Source organism: Ambystoma mexicanum, chromosome 5q (genome assembly GCF_040938575.1).
Source record: "Ambystoma mexicanum isolate Mex_15411 chromosome 5q, UKY_AmexF1_1, whole genome shotgun sequence".
NCBI lineage: Eukaryota > Metazoa > Chordata > Amphibia > Caudata > Ambystomatidae > Ambystoma > Ambystoma mexicanum.
This window is the reverse complement of record NC_090933.1, coordinates 874,575,465-874,601,200: the sequence shown is the minus strand read 5'-3', so window position 1 is coordinate 874,601,200 and position 25,736 is coordinate 874,575,465. Positions and strand designations below refer to the sequence as shown.

At 43.4% G+C, this 25,736-nt stretch overlaps 1 protein-coding gene across 4 annotated transcripts in view; it reads right to left on the bottom strand.

The window, feature by feature from the left end:
* CDH17 (cadherin 17) overlaps positions 1-25,736 on the bottom strand; it is a 440,636-nt gene that overhangs the window by 86,019 nt on the left and 328,881 nt on the right. For all 4 annotated transcript variants that reach the window (XM_069621361.1, XM_069621360.1, XM_069621359.1 and 1 more), the window contains exon 11: positions 3,035-3,111. In XM_069621361.1, the coding sequence (XP_069477462.1) occupies positions 3,035-3,111 (77 nt within the window). The remainder of the gene's footprint in view (positions 1-3,034; positions 3,112-25,736) is intronic.

Here is a 25,736-nt window from a genome sequence, read left to right as displayed (position 1 = left end):
CAGGGCACTTTGCGGGGCGCTTCCACTCCCAATGTCTCTCTTCCGTTTTGTGTCCAGCAGTCACTTCTAACAGCGTGCTGGGCAGTGTCACAAGTTTACGATATCATATTTCCAGTGGGGGAAATAGAACAAATTTGAAGGGAGATCAGACAAGGGATAGGGTAGGGGAGGAGTTTGGAGGAAAGGATGGAGTACCAAGGGGGCGGAGTTGGCATTCGAACTACACTCAAAGGAAATAAATGTATTTATTTATTTACATTTTTAAAGCGCTCACACAGCCCGCGGGCATCGAGGCGCTGTTACAGGAATTACTTGTTTTTAGTTGCGTAATTGTTTTTTTGTTGTCTTAGTTACGTATTTACAATGCACTTAAACACCCAGAGGCTTTGTGTGGTCTTGCTTCCAAGGTGCGCACGTTGCCGCTGAGCTATCCTCCCTGGATCAAATGTTCAAAATAATAGTTTAAAGTAATAGTTTAAAAATGGGGCAATTTCGTTGAGGATGCTTCTTTCCAAACTCCACACCGTGCATCAATTCTACTTCAAATCACTTCCCTGGCAGTGGTGCACCCAAAATATTGTTGGTAATGCGGGGACTTTTAGTACATTAAGGGATCCATAAACACGCTCTAGAGTAGAAGGTTACCCGGGTCGCTCAGCAGGTTTAGAGACCATTGCTGAGATGTTATTTATTAAAAACTGGTTGTTAATCCTATGACTTTTTGCCATTCCTTATTAAAAAAAAAACAAGTGCTATAAAATGTGTTTGGTCAGGGCATGGGTTGGACTGGTGTTTTGCTTATATTTGGGCCTAGAATTGGAGGTATTTCTGCCCCTGTAGTGAAAATGAAAAGTTTGCACTCATGAACACACAGTTTAATTTCCTAATTACTCCTGTCAGCACAACAGTAGCATTTATTTGTGATTAAGCAGTTTGACAAGCATATAGCATCTTTATGAATATAACCTGCAAAAAAAACATACGGGAAGGGGCACAAAAATTACAGGGAATTTGTGTGATAGTTTGACAAAAAAAGGTAATACATATCAAAGAAAGCAAGTGAATGCAAGTTTAAGCAGCATTTCTGAGTTTGGAAATGACTTGGTTTTTTTCTAAGAAAGTGTAAGAAGTGCATAGGGAAAACAATAGTGTGCCCCGCATGTAGAAAGCCTGCCTTTAACAGAGATGGACCCCACCCCACTGATAGTCTTTGCCCATTGATTCCTGTGGTGTCCCTTTCAGGCCAGAAGAGAGAAAACAGGCTGAGCAAGGGAAGGAAGTGTCCAACACCACAACTCACCACGAAATCCAGGATCCACAAACTACAACCCTGTCCTCATCACATTACCTACCAGCTAACCGTGCACTGAAAGGAAAGTCACCCCTCAACCAAACATATACTGCCAAAACACACGCTAACACCATACACTCCAGACACGGGGCATAAAGTACCCACAACAATGCACCAATGGAAAGAGAGGACCACCCCGTAGAGGCTACGGGGTGTCCAACTCAGTGTCTCCCAAGGCACAAGCAGGTAAACCTCCCAGGAAAAACATCAACAAACCTCTGGGTGTCCAAAACCCCACTATCAAAACACAACATCAGACACAGGTTCATAACACCCCCAAAAGCCAGATGTCCAACACCCCAGGTGGCCCACTGCCAGGTCAGGCACTCCAGCAGACACTGCACAACAAAACACAACAGTCAGGTCGAGCCCACTGGCAGACACAGCACTGCTAAGCAAGCACACAAGGGCTGAGCCGCCACAAACCCAGCAAGTGGTTTGCTAGGCCACAAGCTGAGCTTTATATAAAAATACATACAGCATATAGCCTGACCATGCAAAATGAGATGATTGAGGCTACTAGGACATGGTCAATGAGAGACACCTTTTCTTATCGAGTCCATTACCCTGAATTTCAAAGTTAACATATTTGGTGGGCCTGTAGAGGAAACATGGTTACACAAAATACATACATAACACTTAACATAGAAAGGTTAGGCATTAGCTTAATAGCCACGTCATGCAGATAGATTGTTTCAAGCAAAAGGCCATGTTTCACATCCAACAACCATGTCACCGAGCTAGAAGCCCCACAATACACAACCAGTAGGCCATTCTGACCACAATCGGACCCCAAAGGCAGTTATGCAGGCCTCACATGACATTTGATGCTAAGATTGGAAACGTTCTCTAAGGATAAGGTTGAAAGACAACTTCACATAGATTAACCGCTTCTTACACAAGTCAAGTGAAACTGTCTCAATCCTTCAAGTGTCGCCATCACCAAACTTGAGATGTAATGGCTGCTGCATCACCATAATGGACCACCAAAATGGAAATGCCACAATAGAACTTCCTCAAAGCACCCCGCTGGATGTGCTAACCCAATGAGTCCATATTACCTCAATAAATTCAACAGTACCTCCTTGCTTCTAATTCCAGCAGCGCTTGACAACGGGCACCCCGTTTTTTGTGTGTTTTTTTTTTCCAAGCAGACCCCGGCAGCAACCGTCCCCGCTGCCATGCAACACAACCTGTGTGCCGCTCTACTACACTGGAAATACACCCTCACTGAAATCGGTGTCGTAACAAGAGCGCCACCAACCTCCACACTTCAGAGCTCATTTGACCCTACGTGGGAGCACTCAGCAGGGCTCTTTACTCGCTGCACAGCCCAACGCCACCAGTGCCATGTTCTAAACGTCATCATATTGCCAGAGCCCTCAATGAGCAAGACAGCTCCCAACGGCTACGAGGTCGGTGCCAATGGCTCCAAGTATAGACCGAACACACCACCTCCGGCACACATAGGGCTCGCTGGTGTGCTCTGTTCTTCTCTGCTACGCCGCACATCGGTTTGGGAATTGCTCAGGTAAGAGCCCCTTCAACTCCAAAAAGTCTCTGACATCCACAGAACTGACATCCATAGAACATTCAGGGGCACTCACACAACAACATTTTACAGATCATTATTCCACCAGCATGCCAGGGGAGACACAAGACAGAACAATGGGCAATACTTACATCAAATCTATCAAAGACGGGAGTGTGCTTGTTGGTATCAATGACTTTGATTTGTACCAGGCAAACTGTTTTGAATCCTGCAAGAAAAACACAGAGTCAAGTTTCACATCTGTTTGCAGACCCTCTACTTCGAGATAACAACCCTTCCCCAGATATGCACTCTTGGTGTTTTTATGAGCTGCTAAACCTGGCGACTCTTCCTGGAATGTTGCCTGTCTATGGCAAAGGGGTGGCACAGCAATCATCAGTAGCTGGGTCAACGGGTGCACGAAAAACATGTGAAAACAAGAGTCTGAAGGAGGCCATTGGCTTGAAAGTGGGCGGTGCTACACAGTGGAGATCATCAGAATCCAAGCAAGAAAGGGACTGGAGCTTTCCTGAAGCAATGGGTGTAGATGGGCAGGAGGTGCCAGCAAAGCTACCCAAGTGCCTATGTGTATTATTTCAGTGAAGGGACCCAGGTAGGGTAGCAGTGCTATTATGTCCATGCAAAATTCGGACACAGACAGGTTGTACACACACACACACACACACACGCATACACACAATGCAATTAAGCTAAGAAAGCCGCGGACACCAATCAGCGGAGTCTAAAATGCACAGCGATAGGCTAGCTACAGACCGTGGTGTGCCCAGTGTTGCTATTAATGTTAAGAGCTGCAGGAAGCATTGCGACGTGAATACCTACTAAATTTACTCGATTTGAGCAGCCAATAGGGGAGGAGACTCGGGAGAGGAACAGCAGAACATGGGTGGAAAAAATCAGCAAAAATTCAGATATTGTAAAGAAGCATTTAATTGGGCTTTTCTCTGCAACTTAATGTGCCTGGTCATAGACACAGACTTACCATTTGCAATAGTGCATTGAGACCACCCATAAAAGTTGGATTTTTTTAAAATTATTTGTTTAGTTGAATATACAACTTTTCAAATCATTTGTCTTTTTTCTTTCCTTTCCTTGATACAATGAAACAAGCATAAATCAGCGTAAAACAACATAAAACAAGCATAATGCACAAAAATGACAACCAAGCGAAAATAATGCACAAAAATAACAATATGACAATATACATACACCCTACCATCAAAAGGAAGAGTCTAAGTCGACCCTACATCGTAACTCATACAAGATGATAAGGGCAATCAACATCGCACAGATGGCATAATCATCAATAACTTTGATTTGATCCGATGTATTCATAATATATACACTTAATACAATGAGTGCATTACTCCCCTCTTGTAGGCAGCACTATAACACAATACATATTGTTACATAAAAATATTGTCGCTTGGGAGGTAACCTATCAAACGTTTCCAAAATAGGATGACTGGTTCTTAATTGTTCCCAGGTACATTCATCGGTAGGACAATATGAAGAAATTTAACTATCACTGTTTGTATAGTGACTCGCGGATTTGTAAAGAAAAGATGCCATAGTTGATCTCTATCCACAAGTAGCTTTTTCTCAAAGCATCTGCGTCTTACATCATTTAATGCAATACATTCAATTATCAAGTGCCGCAAGGTTTCTTTCTGATGGACATATGAGCAGTAGCGACAGAAGTTGAGTTTTGGGGTAATTAGCTTCCTTCTACACAATACATCTCTGGTGTTCCACAGATTCAGTCTAAATCTCAGGAATTTATTCTGAAAGTGCTGAGAAGGACATTTTGCTAGGTAGCTTGCCAAGATGCCATATCTTTTAGAGCCAAATAAATGAAAATTGAAATCTTTATGGTCGGAGCATTTTGCTAAAGTTTCAGACCAATCATGCTGGAATATCCTGACCTTTGCCCTATCTGGATTAGTTATTAGGAGGTCTATGTTCACCGCAGCATCAGCGGCTGCGTTCAAAACATGAGTCTGCCACCTCATAGAAAAGATTTTGTGCAAAGTTAAGAGATCCTTTGCTAATGCAGACAAGATAGTTGATTTCTTTAAACCGTCTAACATTTTGCAAAGGAGGGCACATTGCCTCCACGTCACCTGTGAATAAAGCGACAAAGCACCCATCTCATATCGTAGTATCGCTGATGGTGTACTACAGTGTAAATGTAGGAGGCTTTTCCAATATTTGGGCTCAATGCGATCCCAAAACAAACACCCTTGAGGAAGGGCAGCTTCCACCCCATACAAAATGATCGGTGTAACTTTCATTTTGTAAAAACTTAAGGTGTGGCTTAGCGAATATTTTCCAAACCTTGCTTGTATTATCTTTGATTGTGATATTAAGGGTCGTAGATTATTTTCATTGCTGCAGTTGCCATTTGTGCATAGTCTTATTCCTCACTGATTTTCCATTACAGACCATGACTTGAGTGTTTTGTGTGTTGATGACTAGATTGTTGTTCAACGCATAGGATCCAACCTGTTCGAGCATGTTTTGCAGGCCCCTAGGACTTTTAGACAGCAATATCAGGTCATCCGCATAGAGTAAATATGGTATTTGAAGACCCCCCAATAATGGCGGGTCACCCACACAGTTCTTAATCGACATCCCAATATCCAAGATGAAGAAATTAAATAGGAAAGAGGCTAATGCACAACCTGCTTCAATCCTCTTCGAGTTGCTATAGTAGGGGACAAACTACCATTAAGGTCCGTTCTTACCCGCATGGTTGTGCCAGTATGTAACAATATTATTAGAGCCAATAGAGAGTGAGGACAACGATGTCTACGCAATTTGTCAAATAACAGCATCCTGTCTACTGAATCAAAGGCAGCTTTAAAATCGATAAAGGCCAAGTATAGCGATTGGCCACCCGCTGCTAGGTGTGCTTGAATCATATTAAGGGCAAGAATGTTTGGTATTGTGCCCATTCCTTTTACAAAGCCCGATTGTAAGGGGTCTTTCAGATGATTTGTATCCACCCATATATTGAATTTAATCAAAATTAGCCTTGCAAAGATTTTTCCAGGAGCATCTAACAATGAGATATATGAGATATAAATTGGGACCGTGATCGATTGTGTCAATGTTTTTGGCAATTTTTGTTTTTGATTAATGGCCGAAAAAATATTAGCCAATATGGATGCCCAAAGTTCTGGATGAGACTTCATGGCGTAATTTGAAATGCCATCCGGGCCTACCGCCCGCAAATTACTGGCTGTTTTTATCAACCCCAAGATAGCGCTTTTGTCAGTCTTAAAGGAAAACTCCATTGCATTTGTTAAGGTCTTGTAGACCCTAAGCCCAAGTGGTGGTGAATATAAACATTCAAAATAGGAGACCCACTGATGGGTTTCCACTTGAGTGATTTGTAGAACAAATTGATGCGCACCAAGGGCTTGATTTAATACGGTCCACATTTTAGCAGTGTTTTTTTCTGCTAATGTGTTCAACATGTTAGCACCGTCATTCTGATATAACAAGGCCCTGTGCCCACGCATCCAGTTCTTATGATTTGTTCAAATTTTTTGAGAGAGAATCGCTCTGAGGGAAGGAGGAAGCCTTGCAAGCTTTCTCAGCTCAGCACGGAATTTGTTTTTCCTGAGTTGGACTAATTTATCAAAAGTGTGAAGATGACTGACATATCCACCCACTGCTACTTTCTGACGGCTGAAAGCTTGAATTGTATCACTATAAATTAGCCCCATCTGGGAGCCGTTGTTATCATTCTCCACATTTGATTGTGTTAATAATTTGTTAAAATGAATCAAGGCGCCCTCTGACTATCAGAGCCGATTCCTACCCGAATTCGCTACTAGGGAGCCCTTCACATGAGGATGCTTGGCAGGTTGGTCCTCGCCACTAACGAGCCATTCAGCAGAAAGCATCTTGTGATCGCTTACCTCATTAGTATGGATGCAAAAAGCTTTCATTATTGACCACAATGCTACATTTACATAAATGTAATCAATTGTCGATGAAGAATTGCCTTTGTGCCAGGTTGAAACCGGAGGGATGTCAGATGAAAAAGCACCGTTCAACATAAAAAGACACCTCTGTTTTACAAGACAGTTCCACCGTAAAAGTCTCTCACTGGGTCGCTTCCCCTTATCCATAAGCAATTTAAATTCAAATCGCCTGCCAAGATTACATACGTGATAAAAGTTGGATATACTTGAATAGTCCATTAAACATACAATTGTGATTATAAGCTTGTGAGCAATATTGATATATCCTTCTTTCATATTACTGGAAACAACCACCTCATTAACAAAACTGACCACTATTTTGGCCCAAGATCATCTCCAATGCTTGGCCAATGCAGCTATTTGTGACGCTGGGCCTCATTACGAGTTCAGCGGTAACCTGCCGGTACTACCGACGGGTTTGCCGCTTAACTTGTAACACTGTTCTGCCACCTGATATCCCAGTGCCACAGGGAGATTAGTCCCGGAGGCCTGGGGTGTCTGGCAGCGGGAAGTGTAAGTCCCAATTCCCGTGGAGTCCCATAAGACTCCACGCAAATAGGGACACGGAAGCACCGACACCGTTGCTAACAGTGCCAGTGCTTCCATAAAAACCATGTCTGCAGGGGCTGGTGCCTCTGGCAGGTGACCAACAGTCCCTGCAGGCATACTTGTAGTCTGGCGGTCCGGAAAGGGTGCCAGTACACTGCTACATGCACCCTTGTTTCCAGACCGCCAGGCTTGTAATGAGACTCCCTGTCTACCCTTTTGCCACTCAGTATCTCTTTGTATTCAACAGGGCACGCCACCTGCATGCCCAAAGTTGTACCACTGTCAGGCACATATGCATTCAGACAAAGGCAAAGCCAGGGGATGTAGTAGCTTAAGGGTTAGAACACTTGCCCGGGCGTAAGCAAGTAGCCAAATGGAATGATTCCTGGCCTCAACACCAGTGTGCACACATTTAACACATGCAACAGTTAATAGCTAACACCACCATGATTTTATACGGTGTGAAATAGTTTATTAACCAGACTAGAACCAATTACATCTCTTACTCTATATCACCAATGTTCACCTTTACCTTTTCTTTCTTTCTTCAGTAGTCAATGAACTGGTCCAACTTGCCAGGTCATCACCAATAAATGAGTCCCTCCACAAGTATTAAAATAAGGCTTTCATTGCACTCAGTGCTTTAGGTAGGTATTTACAACCTTACAAGCAGAGTAGGCCAGGGCATCAGTAGTTTAGGGAACTGGTCGAACCCATACATTTAATTTGCTCAGTACCTAGTTTGATCCCACCTAGCTGACCAATGCTGGCTGTGGAGCTGGCTAGGTCAGTCAATGTAGTCTTTTCAGGGATCAAGAGGTCTTCCACTGGTCAACATGGCCTAAGTTCCCTCTAAATGACCAATGATCTTTTATTTGTAATGTGTGCAACGTGTGCAACTCTGCCTTGAGCAACTCTGTCTTGCTGCCCTTTATTAATACAGTACAATAACACTTAGAGTGTGGGGACAAACTGGGGATATGTTCTCTATATTGTATATGTCCAAGGGGGACAGTTCGTCTATATTGTATAGACTTGAACGTTTTTAAAAAAAATATTTGTATTTGAATGGGGTGGTCAGGTACATGTTGCCAAGCGGTACATGTTGCCAAGTTGAGCAGTATGATTGTATGGATATTGATTGTTTGATACTGAATGCATATGTATTTTATGTCTAACTTTGAAAAAAAGGCGTTTTCTATATTTTTTTTAAATTGTAATACATATTTTATATCGTTTTTCATAGATGTGTTGCTATCTATTTATTTTTGATGCATAAAGAGCATTTGGGTCAGTTTAAAATTGAATAGATATTGTTATTCAGTGTTTTTTCATTGTTTATCTTTTAGAAGATGAGAACAATAGTAACTGATTCATAGACCTGCAGAGTAAGAGTGCCGGTACGCAACTGCAGCTGTCCTTTCTTAGGTATTCTGTATAGATTTGGGAAGCACAAGGAATGTTCACTTTTACCAATTAATGCAAGCAAATAACTGTGTTGAAATAACTAAACTTGAGTTCAGTTAGGAAATGTATCAAAAGTGAAAAAATAGCCAGCACCAAACAGTGGCACCAACTTACAATCGACCAGATTCAAGAGCATTTGAGCAACAGTTCAATCTTTTTTCTGAAAGCAAGATCTTTTTGACATTACAACATTATTTGCCTGGAATCCACTTCTTGGGGCCATTTTTAAAAATCACTGTTTCCTTTTCTGTTAGCACTGTGTAGCATGGTACTTTCACCAGCTACCTGGTATGGAATGTGCAATGACATGGAACCTGGTGTTCCCTGAGGTTCCATGAGTGACCGTTGGTCAACCAGATTATGGGAGCCTAGCTGGAAGGATGCCTCCCACCTGTTCTCCCTCTTTCCTACTAGCCTGATTGCTTGGCACTCAACCATCTGCACGGTGGGTGTGAGCTCATCTTGGCTTTTTACATTTTTTTAAAATGAAATTGAATTATGGGGGATCAACCTCCAGAAAATGCGTGGGGCAATTCCACATACATTTTCCTATGCTCCTATGCTCACTGTGCAACATATGCATGCGCCTGTGTACTCTGGGTGGACACAGCCTACAGGAGCCATCTCCCCCCTCTCATATTTAGTTGGGATTTGACAGGTGGAGTACACAATGCATCTCCAGTAGGGAGAGGTCCACACCTTCCCTCTGCATTCGCCAGTCGAATTAACTAACAAAGGCTCCATGGATCTACTCTGTCCTTTTGTTGAGCCCTGTAGCTGGTGGTAGCATTCAAGTACGAATCAGAGTTTAATTCAAACAGGCCCACATGGGGCCCAGCTGCAGAGGCTAACAAAGGAGACTGGAAACCCCAACACCCTTTCATATGCACTGTGTCAATCTGATGCCAGATACCGACCTCAGTACCAATTGACAGTGAAATGTCATGTCTGGGAACGTGTCTACAGTAGTCATCTCTGCATGGAGACCCCATTCAGAATGTACAAGTGTGTGGATTGCCACAGCCAGAACGTCTGGTCTCGCCGCAGCTTCAAGGGACACCTGCCGTTTTAATCAGGAACCACAGAGAGCTCCATTAACTAGAGGGACCCTTTGCTCCATAGCAGACAGGAAGATGGGTGGGACTTAGTATTACATGTTTTCACCCCTTAACCTTTTCGGTAGCAAAGCACTCTGGTTATGGCCTCAGGCATACAGGTGAATGGTGGTGGGGACCCAGGATTGGTTCATGAAGGTAGGCTTAGTCTACACCCATCCCTGTGGTCCATTTGGCTTTACAAGAGGGGCAAGACCCTCTTTTGGGAGATCATCTGAAGACCTTTCAAGGAGTAACAAACAGAACCCAGAATTGGACCATGGCTCAAGGTACAGCCTGTCTTACATCTTCCGCCAGCGAAGGAAGGCAAGGACCTCCAACAAGGAAGCAAGACCCATCCCCTAAACATCTCCCAGGGAACAGAGGGAGATACCAAATCCAGATGACCCTCCAGCAGCTCCAGAACAGGTACCCAGCCAGCACACAGTGTGCCCTGCTAATCTCTGGAGCAAGCTTCCTAAGTGGGAAGTGCCAGAGAGATTCTGAAGCAAACCAAGGACATGGCAGCTGCCTGCAACACTCTCCTCAGCTTTGGGCTGTCTGCCTTAAAGGATGACACTAGCCCAGTGAAGAAGCTAGGAGGAGTGCATTGATAGTGCATTGACATGCATCTACCGATGTCCCCTTGAGCTGCAACTGACTGCACCACTGACTGTTGCTAACCCGCAGTCACTAAAGCTGTCCCAAGATGCCACGACCTGTGCTTCAGAACCACTGACCAATACTGAGACAACAATTTCTAACCCTGAGCCACTGTGTAGGCCAGCCTGCAGTTGTCCGCCCAGATTCGCTTGCTGAACTGCCTGCCGTCTGATACCCGCAGCTGCCTCCCATCTTGAACTATGCTGCATAAGCTGAAAAGTACCTTGAAACCCACTCAACCCTGTTGAGCACCAAGAACTCCTACCGCACAAGGTGCATTGTGGTGCTATCGCCCTGGTCATACTCTGAACGTCCCTAGTGACATTTTATGAATCATTGCTCTCTTTGTGTTGAAACCAAGTATCCTTGAAGTATCGCGATTAATTACTATACCGACTACCCTCCTGTCAGTATCCAGAGTGCAAACCTTTCCTTCTTTGAAACTGTCTGTCCTCTGCATTCCTTTACAGAGTGGCTTGTATTTCATAGTGTGCTGGAAATAACTGTCTGTTTTGATAATAATAAAGTAGATATTTGTATACAACATTGACTGGACAGTCCCTTTTATCATTGGGTAATCATTGGACTTTTGCTGTGTTGCAACTAACCAATGACCCACAACCTTTTGGAGTTAAACCTGCTGTTCTGTCCACGTTACCAAAATTGGACTAGGAAGTTTACAATTTGCTTGTGTTTCCAATCTGTTCGGATCCCTTCTGGTGTACTAGAGGTGTGGGGCTGATTGATGGTTTAGAAACCGATATTCATCCCTGGACCACTGCTGCCCCGGAAATTGATTCGTCACACTGATACCTGAAACATATTAAAGAACCTATTCGTTCTGTACTCACACGTCCTGCTGTTCCTTGAATCCTTCCTGCCTCCATCAGATGAATGCAGACACCACAAATGAGATTGTGACTGCTGCTCCATTAACACAATTTCTATACCAATCTGGCTACATTAGAAACCCTTTAATACTTGCATGATCCCCTGTCGGCCCCTACTCTCCCCTAACCTAACTCTTCATTCCTACTCTATCAATTTTGTTCTTTAATATTCTGTGTAATTCTCCTTATTATCGCATACCATTTCTGCAGTGGCTAGTAATGAATTTAGAAATCGGGGCTCCTGGAAAGGACCCTATTTTGCCCAGGAGGGCTTCTTATGGAACAAGGATACAAATGAAATGGGTCGGTGATTCACTCAAGCACTCTCCTTTTGTCCAGTCACCGTAAAAAATTTAAGTAAACACTTATCACGCTGCACCCAGAAGTGGTAAATGCTTGGTTTTTGTGGGTTAGCACAAACTTGCATGATACATGGTACAATATAGGACATCAAAAAATACTAAATGTTGGTCATACAGAAAAAACACAAGACCAAAGACACTAAATCAATACATTTGGTTGTGCATTGAAAGATTCATGGATCATCTACTGTTGATATATGGCAAACAATGTCAAAACAATAGAAGTGAACATTTATAACAAGGAAAAACAAAACACAGGTTTCTTTTGAACAGTGTCAATTCATTGGTGACACTGTAGTTAAAAAGTGCGTCTACACCGGGTTGTTTCAGCCGTCTATAGGGGCTTAGTATGCCTCATATCTGACACAGCCTTCTTCAGGATGGGGGACTGTATGAGCTGGATGTTCATGGAGTGCTGTGAACAGTGAAAAGGAGATTTGGTCAGGGGAGTGCTCAAGTAGTCTCATTTAACAGGTGATTCAATCACTAAATGTGCCATGTATTAATACTGGACAGCCTCATTACGACCCAGGCGTTAAGGGTTAACGCCGTCGTTAACCCTTAACGCCTATTCTGATTTTAACGGCTGCTCTTAGCAGCCGTTAAAATCCATGGCGCTAACCTGCCATGATGCTAATTACGCCACCGTAATTTACGGTGGCGGAATTAGCGCCTTCCCCACTCCCATTATGCCCTATGGGGCAAAAATGGGAATGGGGAAGGGAAAATGGGAAATGGGGATTTACCGCCCCACTCACCTTGGAATGGGGCGGTAAATCCGCCATCCACCATGGTGTAAACGCAGTTTACACCATGGTGGTAAAGTTGGCGCAATTAGCGCCTGGGTCGTAATGACCCCCTGTTTACCTGTGCAAAAGAGAATGCCACAGGTGTTCAAGTAGAAAATGAATTTTCATCTGGGGAGGTCCCTTTGGACTCCTGTATACAAGTAAAAAGGCGATATTAGTGTTGTCTCCTCAATACTAATACAATTGGAAAAAAGTGAACTGGATTACGCACATGCATTATGCACCACAGCTAAAATGAGTAAGCTTACCTCTTAAGGGAGGCTGCGGTATTCGTGGTGCGTGGTGTGTTGATGTCACGGGATTAGGTGTCCTACAAGAGGGCATGAAATTAATACAAAATCAGGGTCGATATCCAGCGAGACTGTGAAATGCTTCTACCAGTAGCTACATACCTTTTCCTTAATCAGAACACTTGCGTACTGCGTGCTGCGAGCGTTGTGCTCTGCAGGGATTGCTGAGTCACAGAATGCGGCGCGAGCCTGATGTCGGCTCCTAACTCGTGGAACGGGAAGCACAGCGTTGCTAACGCCGTTGCTAGGTCATGAGTGCTAAAATACCGACGGCCATCTTGGAATGGGCATTTGATCGTTCTCAAAAACATATTGTTTCAAACCTCCTGGTGGTCCGGGATTGTTAGGGAAACCAATTATGGTCAAAGCCCTATTGGAGATATAAATTGTGAATACACGAGAGCCACATGTGTAATGCGGTCGTCATGGCAACCACAAAAAAAATGAAAAAACGCCTTGAAAGATTGGATTGGATAATATATAAATACTACGTGTCGTATACATGTACCAGTGGATATGGACACAACATATTTCACTTGGGTCATAGATGCCAATTGGGTGATGAATGCAATTTTCACAGACGTGTTGAAATGCACAGTATCTCAATGTCTCGGGAAAAAAAGGAAGAACACCGGGCAGCAGTATCTACACAATGTGCTCCCATGTGTCACAGAATGTACAATTGATTAACGACAGCCATTCACGAATCATATATAGTTGATCAGAGGATTGTAACAAAATGCTGTTGTCAACAAAAAGGTGCATATGGACATGATCTATTTCGATCGATGTGCAAAGACGTGTTGAAATACAACGTTGGTTATCATCTCGAAAGATTAAACACAGAGCATCTACATATCATGCTTCCATACAGAATAGGAAATACAATTGATTGAAGATTCATACATGTTTGTTCAGAGAAAGGCAGAAAAGGCTATTGTCTACATAAGGATGCGGTCTCATTCCATCAGGTCGGGGTAGTTACAGCAGGTGACTGTCAACATGGAGGAACTCATTGTTAGGGACAAAGACACAATCTACCAAACTTTGCATAAATCAATGTGGAGTCGGATGGTACATAACATTGCGTTAGAAAGACATAAGAGGTTTTGTAATCATAAAAAGGATTTCCATTCAACAGAAATATTGAGTCCAGCTTGCACAGTGTCTAACTTATGCACCCACCTCTGCTCAAGTTGTGTTAAATTCCTGTTCAAGTCCCCCCACCCCATGTGGCTGGTGTCACTTTTTGTAGAACAAGTTCAAGAACCTAACCTTAGATAGGAAAGTAGCCAAATTTAAGAAGGATTTGGCAAATTATTCTGAAGAAAGGATGTACCCATACCTAAGAGCCACTTACTACACTGATTTGCAAATAAGCCAAGGCCACAATCAGAGAAACAACGGGTCACTTTCTCTGGCTCCTCCTCAAGTGGTAGTGGGAGCGATCCTAGCCTCACAGGAAACATTGGGCAACAACCACTAATGGCTTTTTTTCAAAGGGGCGGGCAAAGAGGCAGACCAAAAAGAAGACCAGCACCATCGGGCCAATGGATGCGAACGCGACAATGGTACCAGAACCAAGCACCACCCATGGGATACCAGTCTTCATCCTATCCGACTGTGTGATGACTACCCCTGAACTCAGACTACTTGGCAAAGGTGTGTCTTTCGTCCCAGCCAAAAAAGCCCAACCTTTCGAGATTGAGTTGAAATTACGCAGGTTCTATAAGAATATTCGCCTAAAGCACTTTTTTAAAATCTATTTGCCCTCCACTCGGGGAACTAACCATGAAGAAGAACCCACTAAATGTGAAAACACCACGGGCTTCAAAGAAAAATATTTTTTTTCCCCGCCACCCAATACTATCCCCTGCGAAATTTAAGCTTTTGAGAAAACAGTCACCAGGACAGTGATGGCGGGTTTCTCTAAACAAAACTTTTACAAAGACAATCTGGACAGAGAAGAAAGGATGGCCATGAGGGATCTACAGATGGACAAGTCCATCACAATCAAGCCCGCTGACAAAGGCGGAGGCATAGTTGTGTGGGACACTGCTGACTACAATACCGAATGCCTACGACTCCTGAGCGATCGAGAAGCATATAAACCACTCAACCATGACCCCACAAAGGAGCTGCAACAAGAGATCAAGAGCCTCTTCCAACACGCGTTGGAACAAGGATGGATCTGTGAGGATGAGCAACACTTCTTGAACAAAGTCCACCCGCAGATCCCGGTTTTTCACATTCTGTCAAAAATACACAAGGATACCCGAAAACCACCAGGGAGACCTATTGTGTCCGCTTGTGAATCAATGCTCGAACCATTGTCTCTCTACGTTGATTTTTTCTTAAAACCCTTCGTGGCCAAGATGCCTTCTTACTTAAAAGACACCACCAGCACCATAAATCTACTTGATGAAGTCCTCTTGACCAACAATAGTATCCTGGCTACCATGGACCTGGAAGCCCTATACACATCAATTCCACAAACCGAGGGCCTAGAGGTCATACGTGACTTCCTGAATACAAGAAATAACATCAATGATGGTGATGTCAGAAAACATCTTTCTCTTTCAAGACCAAATATTTAAACAAACCAAGGGAGTGAGCATGGGGGCTACCTTCGCCCTCGATATTGAGAATCTCTGCATGTCCAACTATGAGAAAAACAATGTGTTCACTGGAGATAATCCCTTTTTAGGGAATAGATCCCTCTGGAAACGTTATATAGACGCCAATATAATCACGTGGAATGACTCCTCCCTTGAGTTGCAGGAATTTCATCAATGGATAAACCTACGCATTCCACACATTAAATTCACTATACACTGGGACCATCACCAGATTGACTTTTTAGATCTCCACATCTATAAAACAGGAGACCACTTGAAGACTGAATTGTATAGGAAACCAATGGACCGCAACAGCCTATTACACTTCCAGAGCTACCATCCTTTAGGCCTAAAATACAATCTGCCCTACGGCCAGTTTCTACGGATCCGTAGGAACTGTACGCAAGTAGATATGTACAAGAAACACGCTGAAGATCTACAAACAAGACTGACAGAAAGAGGCTATCCCCGAAAAGCCATAAGACAAGCAAGAAAAAGAGTGATGTATACACCAAGGGAGGTCTGCCTGGAGAAAAAGCCTAAAAAAGAACTGGGGAGGCTGGTGTGTGTCACCACCTTTAGTCCACTCGGCAATCTGGTACAAAAAACCATAAAGAAGAATTGGCACCTAGTGAAACAGGAGGGAACATTGAGCAAAATACCCTGTTTCGCATTTAAAAATAACAAAAATCTAAAGGGCTCCCTCGTACACACATTTTTAGAACCACCACCACGAGTGGAGAACACACTGTGGAACCTCCGGCCACTTGTGGGACACTACAAATGTGGAAAATGCGTGGCCTGCACGCTCACCTTACAGAAGAAAACATTTGAACACAAGAAAATCAAATGGACAATGAAGGATCACACTAAATGTAACACGAAGGGAGTAATCTACATCATACAATGCCCCTGTGAACTCCTCTATGTAGGGAAAACCATCCGTCCAATTAAGGTGCGCATTTCGGATGCATCAGGAATAAGATAGCCGATAAGCCATTGGTGGACCACTTTAACAAAAAGAATCACAAAGATACCGACCTTAGATGGTTTGTTTTGCAAAAAGTGACACCCGCCACACGGGGGGGGGGGGACTTGAATAGGACTTTAACACAACTTGAGCAGAGGTGGGTGCATAAATTAGACACTGGGCAGGCTGGACACATTACCTCTGTTGAATGGAAATCCTTTTTATGATTACAAAACCTCTTATGTCTTTCTATCACAATGTTATGTGCCATCTGACTCCACATTGATTTATGCAAAGTTTGGTAGATTGTGTCTTTGTCCCTAACAATGAGTTGCTCCATGTTGACAGTCACCTACTGTAACTACCCCGACCTGATGGAATGAGACCTCATCCTCATGTAGACAATAGCCTTTTTTTGCCTTTCTCTGAACAAATATGTGTGAATCTTCAATCAATTGTATATACTATTCTGCATGGAAGCATCATATGTAGATACCGTTGCTCCGTGTTTAATCTTTCGAGATGATAACCAACGTTGTATTTCAACACGTCTTCACACATCTATCGAACTAGATCATGTCCATATGCACCTTTTTGTTGACAACACCATTTTGTTACAATCCTCTGATCGACTATATATGATTCGTGAATGGCTGTCGTTAATCAATTGTACATTCTGTGACACACAGGAGCACATTGTGTAGATACTGCTGCCCGGTGTTCTTCCTTTTTTTCTCGAGACATTGAGATACTGTGCATTTCAACAAATCTGTGAAAATTGCATTCATCACACAATTGGCATCTATGACCCAAGTGAAACACGGTGTGTCCATATACACTGGCACATGTATACGACACGTAGTATTTATATATTATCCAATCCAATCATTCAAGGCGTTTTTTTCATCCCCAGCGGTTGCAATGGGCGACCGCATTACACATGTGGCCCTGGTGTATTTACAATTTATATCTCCAATAGGGCTTTGACCATAATTGGTTTCCCTAACAATTCCGGACCCCATGAGGTTTGAAACAATATGTTTTTAAGAACCATCAAATGCCCATTCCAAGATGGCCGCCGGCATTTTAGCACTCATGACCTAGCAACAGCGTTAGCAACGCTGTGCTTCCCGGTCCACGAGTTACGAGCCAACATTAGACTCGCGCCGCATTCTGTGACTCAGCAATCCCTGCAGCACGCAGTACAGGAGCGTTCCGATTAATGAAAAAGTTATGTAGCTACTGTTAGATGTATTTCACAGTCTTGCTAGGTATAGACCTTGATTTTGTATTAATTTCATGCCCTCTTGTAGGACACCTTATCCCGTGACATCAACACACCACGCACCCCGAATACCGCAGCCTCCCTTAAGAGGTAAGCTTACTCATTTTATCTGTGGTGCATAATACGTGTGCGTAATCCAGTGCACTTTTTTCCAATTGTATTAGTATTGAGGAGACAACAGTAATGTTGCCTTTTTACTTGTATACAGGAGTCCAAAGGGACCTCCCCAGATGAACATTCTTTTTCTATTTGAACACTTGTGCCATTCTCTTTCGCACAGGTAAGCAGTGTCCAGTATTAATACATGGCACATTTAGTGATTGAATCACCTGTTAAATGAGACTACTTGAGCACTCCCCTGACCAAATCTCATTTTCACTGTTCACAGCACTCCATGAACATCCAGCTCATACAGTCCCCCATCCTGAAGAAGGCTCTGTCAGATATGAGGCATACTAAACCTCTATAGACGGCTGAAACAACCCGGTGTAGACACACTTTTTAACTACAGTCTCACCAATGTATTGACACTGTTCAAAAGAAACCTGTGTTTTGTTTTTCCTTGTTATAAATGTTCACTTCTATTGTTTTGACACTGTTTGCCATATATCAACAGTAGATGATCCACGCATTTTTCAATGCACAAGCAAATGTATTGATTTAGTGTCTTTGGTCTTGAGTTTTTTCTGTATGACCAACATTTAGTATTTTGTGATGTACCATGTATCATGCAAGTTTATGCTAACCCATAAAAACCAAGCATTTACCACCTCTGTGTACAACTTGAAAAGTGTTTATTTAATTTTTCCGGTGACTGGACAAAAGGAGAGTGCTTGAGTGAATCACCAACCCATTTCATTTGTATCCTTGTTTCGTGGCTAGTAATGATACTCCTCGTTTTAAGAACACTGCAGTATCCCTGCAAATCAGAGCCGCTGGATCTTTGGGGATTATATTTCCCAGAATGGCATACAGAGCAGTCTGGGTTTTTAGGAGTATCTGCAAAGGATTTGTGCCATTTTACGACCTGATATGACAAAATGGATTCTGCTCTGCAGAAGTATAAGGATGAGTCATGGGTAATGCCCACTCAGCCCTCACACTTCTACAAGCCAAGAGCCAACACATCATAACGGTAAAACAGGCAGAGTTAAGCAATATACCTCCTTTGCCTTTTGTGGTAACATGGGCCGAGGGAAAGTTATGCTCCTAATAGGGGTGTGGATGTAGGGTGTGGATGTAACCAAGTAGTGACACAAACAACACAGTAATAAAGTACAAAATAAAGGGAATGTTCAATTACGGGTTTATAGAAATAAATATACTTTAATCAAATGCACCATCTGCAGTAGAAAACACTCTAACAAAGTCCATCCCTATGGGAAAGCAGAGAAGATGCAACAGACAGAAGAAAGTACCATTCTGAGTGTGAATATAGGGGTGATAGGCTAATTACCAATCACAAAAAAGATATGTTTTTGGGAGAACGAAGGTGCAATAGTGACCTAACCAGTCTCTAGTGTCCAAATGGACCACGGGGGCAATTACTGGTTGACAGTACCTCGCTTTGGATGTTTGGCGGGTTGACAGTGTCGAACCCGGCCACGAACAGTGATGCAAATAGATCGTGTTCAGTTCTGGTACGGTGTAATCGCGTGGGCCCAAGAAGCAAGTGGGCATTGAGCAGGTCCAAATACAGTTGTTCTGTGTGGCTCGAAGGGGGGCTATCAGCGATGCAGGTCTGGGCATGCACCAGTATCTCTTCATGGATAGGACGGCCGAGTCAGGGTGTGACCTCCAGGAAGGGGCAATGAGTGATGCTCTAGTGGTTAGAATTGGTGGGCAACAGTTGTCAAAATGGTGATCTGGTTTCTCTAATGTGCAGTCGGGCTAAGTGGCCATTTAAGGGCTAGTTGGGTGGAGTCATGGTTGTAACCCCTGGTTAGAGTCGGCATACATTGAACAGTAGATTAAAGCCTAGCAGGTTACATGCTCAACAAGGGCACAATGCAGCATCAAGCTGGTTCAAGATTCAGGCGGTACAGTTCGAATGGTTGAAGGAGCACCAAAAATAGCATTGGTAGGATCCATCTGGTTCTATGAGCGGTGAATATGGTGTGACCTATTTGGTGAGGCAGAACAGGGAGCATCAGCTGGTCTGGTCCTCCGGATGCTGTGAGACCCACTCCAGGGGCTCGAGAACAGGGTGATTCTGTTCAGAGTCCATTTTGTCCTCTGCCTTGGACTGCTTCTTCTTCAACTCAGCGGTTAGTGCTTTGGAAAGTTTAACTCTGCCAAAAGAGGTTCATTAAATTCTTCTCAGGTGTTGTTCCAGAGTGAATCAATGAAGGGGTGGGAGAGCCCGTCTTTTAAAGGTACATGTCCACATGTGATTGGACTACAGCTAGCCTGCCTTATTGGTCCAATCCCTGCTCTTGAGAGAAGTGGACTTGTCCTTCTGACATCACACCCAATCTGTTTTGCTCTAGAGGAAGTGGAGGGGATAGGAAGGAGAGAGAGGCAGAGAGACACAAAATGGTGGAAGTCAATTTTTCCATGGTGCAGAGCTCTCCTGACTGCTCCCGCCCCCCATCTTACTAAGAACAAAGGACTTTAGAAATGCAGTACCCTGGTGTTAGGCTTCTCCTTTTGAAGGAGTGTGCACCTTTGATGCCTGGGCACAGGACACACACTGGCTGTGCGGCTGTCACTGGTGGAGGGTGTTACCTCCCCTCACAAATGGATCAAAGAAGAGGTATGGTCATTCAGGTTCTCATCATGCCATTTGACAGCCAGCCCACCTGGCCAGAATAGACATCACTTTCCACAGAAGAGCTGACTCACATGATTTTACAGGTGTCCTATCAATTTGGATGTGGCGGCCATGATCATAAGTAGTACATTGCACTATGCCTAAACTCAGGCATAGTTTTATTTTAGGTGTTATCCTGCCACCAACATGGGTTACTTATCATCATCATAGTTTGGTAAAGGGGGCATATCTTAAATACCGCTGCTGCATTGCAGAGACTTGGTTTTCGCTGCAGCTGTAAAAATGGGCACCTGTGACGTTGGAACCTGCTCTGTGCTACTGGTAGAGCAGGTGCTGCAGATAATGCTACTGATGCAGCAGAACAGAAATATACTATGCGTTTGTCATGGGGCTTCCAAAAGGGGAATCTGATCAGCAGATTACCCTTTTGGATATGGAATTGCTTGCATCATTTTATTTATTAATACAAATCAAACAAGCCAGGGCTTTCCACTGTCAGGTGTCTTGAACCACGTTTGAATTATTATGCTACAACATTTGGTGCTTTGGGCTTAGAAAATTCCAGATGGCCGAAAATCCCACATTTGCGCCAGAATCCAGGAAAACTGCGCAGTTCTGCGCACACCAAAGTGCGAGCATGATGGGCCAGAAGCGCCATGAGTGAAACGTGGTGCCAAAGGAAAAACAGCAGTGCCTGTTAGCTCAAAAAGCGCTTTGAAATCACATTTGTTTCTCTGAAATGCAAGCTCAAAATGCCTATTTGAAACCTTGCAAGATATTTAAAAATCTTACTGAACACCAGCAGACATCTGGCAGAATAAAGTCTTATGTGCATACAAAATCTGGAAAGATGAAGAGCCTAAAATAATGTTCATAACAAAACTGGCTGAGCTATGGATGTCAACAGCTTAAGTGAAATTGGACTTAAAGCCACTAAAATCAAAATCTTTAAAATAAATGAGTGATTTACTTTGGAGTGTCACATAGGTTGCAACTGTGTAAATGTCATAGTTTTGAACTTAGAATCGGCGTTCTAACATCATGTGTCAAAATTGTAAGTTTGATTTGAATGAAGAAAAACTGGAACAAAAGTGACATTTGGCTGAAGCCTGGCTTAAAGAGATTGAATTCTGCCCGGCAACTACCGATGACAGGAGTTGAAACTTGCCCAGCAACTGCATTCACAGGCCTGGCTGCCTTCTGCTGTTCTCACCAAAAGGAGATCACACCTCTTTGATTGAATTAGGGGACTGCAGGAAACAGAACAATGAACTTAACTTGGCTCAGGCAAATGCTAAATCAGGGGGTCGTAAATGGCTTCCTCTTGGAAGGAAATGGGAGGGGCGCTGCCTCTGTGAGCCAGCTGAGCTTGGAGGTGGGGACAGACAGAAATCCAACCATGTGCTTTGGAACCTAAACCACACCCATCTGGGCCAGAGCATAATTTTAAAAAGATGGTTAATTCATAGTACATAATCGTCAAAAATTATAGCAATAATCTCATGATTCCTGTGATTTTTCTGTGCACATTTTAAGAGGTGTTAAGACTCTGTGGTATGTTCTTGGGGGTAGTAGCAAAAAACAGGGTATTACTCCAAATGTATCTATGTTAAAAATCTGAAACTTCATCATCTGATGCCCATATTCCCTGCGCACATTTGTTTAAATTCTGGAAAGGTTTAGAGGTTGTGTTCTGGATGAAAAGGGCAGAATCCTGTCAGAAGTGGACACGACATCTTACAAAGACAAGGATCAGATGGTTTGGTGCTACAGAAAATATGTTAACTGGAGATATAATATTAGAAAAATTGTACATAGATAAATATGCATTTGGCTCAAAAATAGATTTGTGTGCAAAGTGACAAGTGGAGAATCCTCTGACCCATAAACATACCTTATCACGATGACACTCCATTTCCTTCCCCCAATCAAGGGAGAGAGGAGAACTTGGCCAATGATAAATTGTGAGGAGCAGGCTTAGTTATGCCCACACACACACCCAAGACATAAAAAGAGCTACTGAGACCCAGGTAGCGACACTCACTTCCCACTTCAAACTGATTTCCTGCGAAGCGCTTTACCAGAAGAATCCAGAACCAGAACTTAGAATCCAGACTTCAAATCCAGAAGAATCCAGAACCAGAACTTAGAATCCAGACTTCAGAACTTGTAGCAGAGAGGCCTAGTCCACAAGCTGAATCCTTCAGAGGCCACAGAATCCAGCAACCTAACCAAACTATTCAACAGCCGGGCGAGCTGTTTGATTCTGACATAGAACCCTGTGCCAGAATCCAGAAAGCAGAGCTGTATCCAGACCGCCGTGCAGTGCTGATAGAAGACCAGACCCAGACCGCTATGCAGTGCCAGAACTTTTGCCAAAACCAGAGACCCAGACCAGATCGCTGTGAGCAGAACCGGTACCAGAGACCGTCCGTGGCGAGTGAAGCCCAAACATGACCAGATCTTGACGGCCTATTTCAAATTTATAGTGTGAGTACCCACAGAACTGTGCATAGTCATCTCTTAGTTTAAAATAATCTAATTCAAACCATTTCCACCTATTTACAAACTGCATCATAGAAATCGTGTGTCCATTCTGTGATTTTAAACCTGTGAAAGTGTCATTCGTCATTCTGAGCTATACTTTAATTTTGAGAATCTACCTTCACTAAAATGTCTGTATCTTTTGATCCGTATGTGCTAGGAACGAGATTTAACTTCCATTTTAAAGCCAAGAACCTGAGCTTTCCAACAAACCCAGAACCGACTTTCCTTATAGTTGTCCGTAATCACGCTCAGCGCACTCGGAAAAAGTGCCGCGAATTGCAATTCGAATCAAATTTCTCCACCTGTCAAAAATCGCAGTCTTTTGCTTACAACTGCTGAAATCCGTTTTCAACCTGATAATCCCTCATCAATCACTGATAGTGTTGACCTGAACCAATCTTAAGTAGCTATCACCTAGCCTGAATCTCCTATAGGGAATTAAAATAATTTTTAGCATATTTCTACTTCATTGTAGATCACATTAAAAGTATTTCGGCATGTTTTAAAAGCATACCGGTTGCTCCAAGCTTGCTAGGGGGGAACTGAATTGGTATTGCATTTGATTGTATTCCTGAAAAGTGTGTGCTCTCCTTCCATCTCCTTATATTGCATAGGGGGGGAGAGAATTGTCAGAAGAAAAAGTGATCATATTATCTCTTGTGGAAACCATCTCAGTTATTTTTGTGCTGAATTCTTTTCCATCATTGCATTTCCTTGAAACCATAAAAGCATTCTCAGCTACTTTATCCTCTCTATACCAACTCCTAAGTAATTAAAAAAGTGTGCTAGTGTAATATTATCCATTGTTGATCACTGTCATATTCATAAGTGTGCTATCAAATATTAATTTATTTATAAAAGTGTGATATATATCTTGTTTAATTTTTCAATACATCTTTTAATTTGCAAAACAAACCTACTTCTTGGCTCAGTGAGGTCAGGGGGATTCAAAGAGAGGGGCGTTATACAAGGGTTTATTATCCAGATCTATGAACTTGTGATAAAAATATATAAATAAGGGCTTTCCTTGGGCATCCCAGACTAGGCACTGACTTAGTTGGAGTACTGAATTGAAGTCGCTTAACAGAGTGGGGGCTCGAGCCGGGACATCTGGATTAGATCTACCACTTGTGCAGCTTAATACAGTGTGCTAACTGACAGGATACATAAATCCTGTTGGATCACCACGCTGTGTTACACTGTAAAATCATCCCTCAAAAGAAGGACGCTCTCAGGAGACGGTCTGTTTTGCAAAATAAAATACAAACTTCTGTAAGTCAGGAAGGAAATCAATATCCAGAATGACGACATTGGTAGATATGAAGATAGATAGAGAGCACCTCTTACATAAACTGTTTGTGAGAGGTGAATGGTCTGAACAGGACCAGAATGTGTGGCTGCAGGCGATCACACAACAGGTCAATGCGACTGGGTTAGACAGCTGGAAAGATCAGGGTCCCTTACACGTGGCCTTGAGCGAACTATACATGGCCCCTAAGGCCAAAGATGAGCACAACAAGATTGTTAGGATAGCGGCATATTTGTATTTATATATGGGAGCCATACAGGACAAATGTGCTGAAGGCCAAGATCTGGCAAATAGGCAACAGATGGCATTAGAGAATGCCCAATCTGACCTGGTCTCTTCCGAGCAGAGGCTGCAGAGGAGCCAGGAGTCAGAAAATGATAGTAGGCAGTATATCATTAAAAGACAAGAGGATATGGGTATCCTGCAACAGGAAAAGTCTGACCAGGATACCAGATTTCTGGCCTTGCAGAAGGAGTACCAAGAAGGTTTGGACTCCCTACTGCAGAGCTAGAAAAATCTGGAGCAACAACTGGACTTCAATAGGGTATGCGCAGAGCAGGTAGTCACCCTGCAATGCCACCTAAAAGGCAGAGGGATGACCTGGCGGCACAGATGCAGGCTCTTAGTCAGGAAAGGGACACCTTAGGGCAAGAACTCTGTCACTTAAAAAGAAAAATGGAAGAACATCACCTGGCCCTCCAGGGACTGGGTGACCTCCAAAAAGAGCATCAGAACTTGTTAGAGCGCACCAGGAGGGTGGAAGATGCTCTGGCAAGAAAGGAACAGGCCAGTAGAGATGGGACTCAGGAGGTAACCCTCCTGCAGCAAAGACTGGCCCAGTACTCCAGGACCAACCAGGAAGCACAGAGAGAGAATGAGGCTCTCTGCCAGGACAACGATAGGCTCCAGCAACAGGTAGCCATGTAGGAGAGACTGATAGAGTCTCGTAAGGCCTTGACTGAGGAACTGAAAGCACAGTCTCTTGCATTGCAACAGGGAGCAGGGGCTGATAGAGATGAGGTTCACTGGGAAAGGGAAACACCTGAGCATAACCTCAGGAGCCCTAGTTCCAGAGGCCTTCATCTCTCCCAGTCCCTGGAGTCTGCCACCCCCATGTCCCCTGGCGCACATGAGCATAGGGCCACAGGGATGGCAGATTACTATCCAACAAAAAGTATGGGGCTCATAGGCCAGTACCACCCAGGAATGGATGGG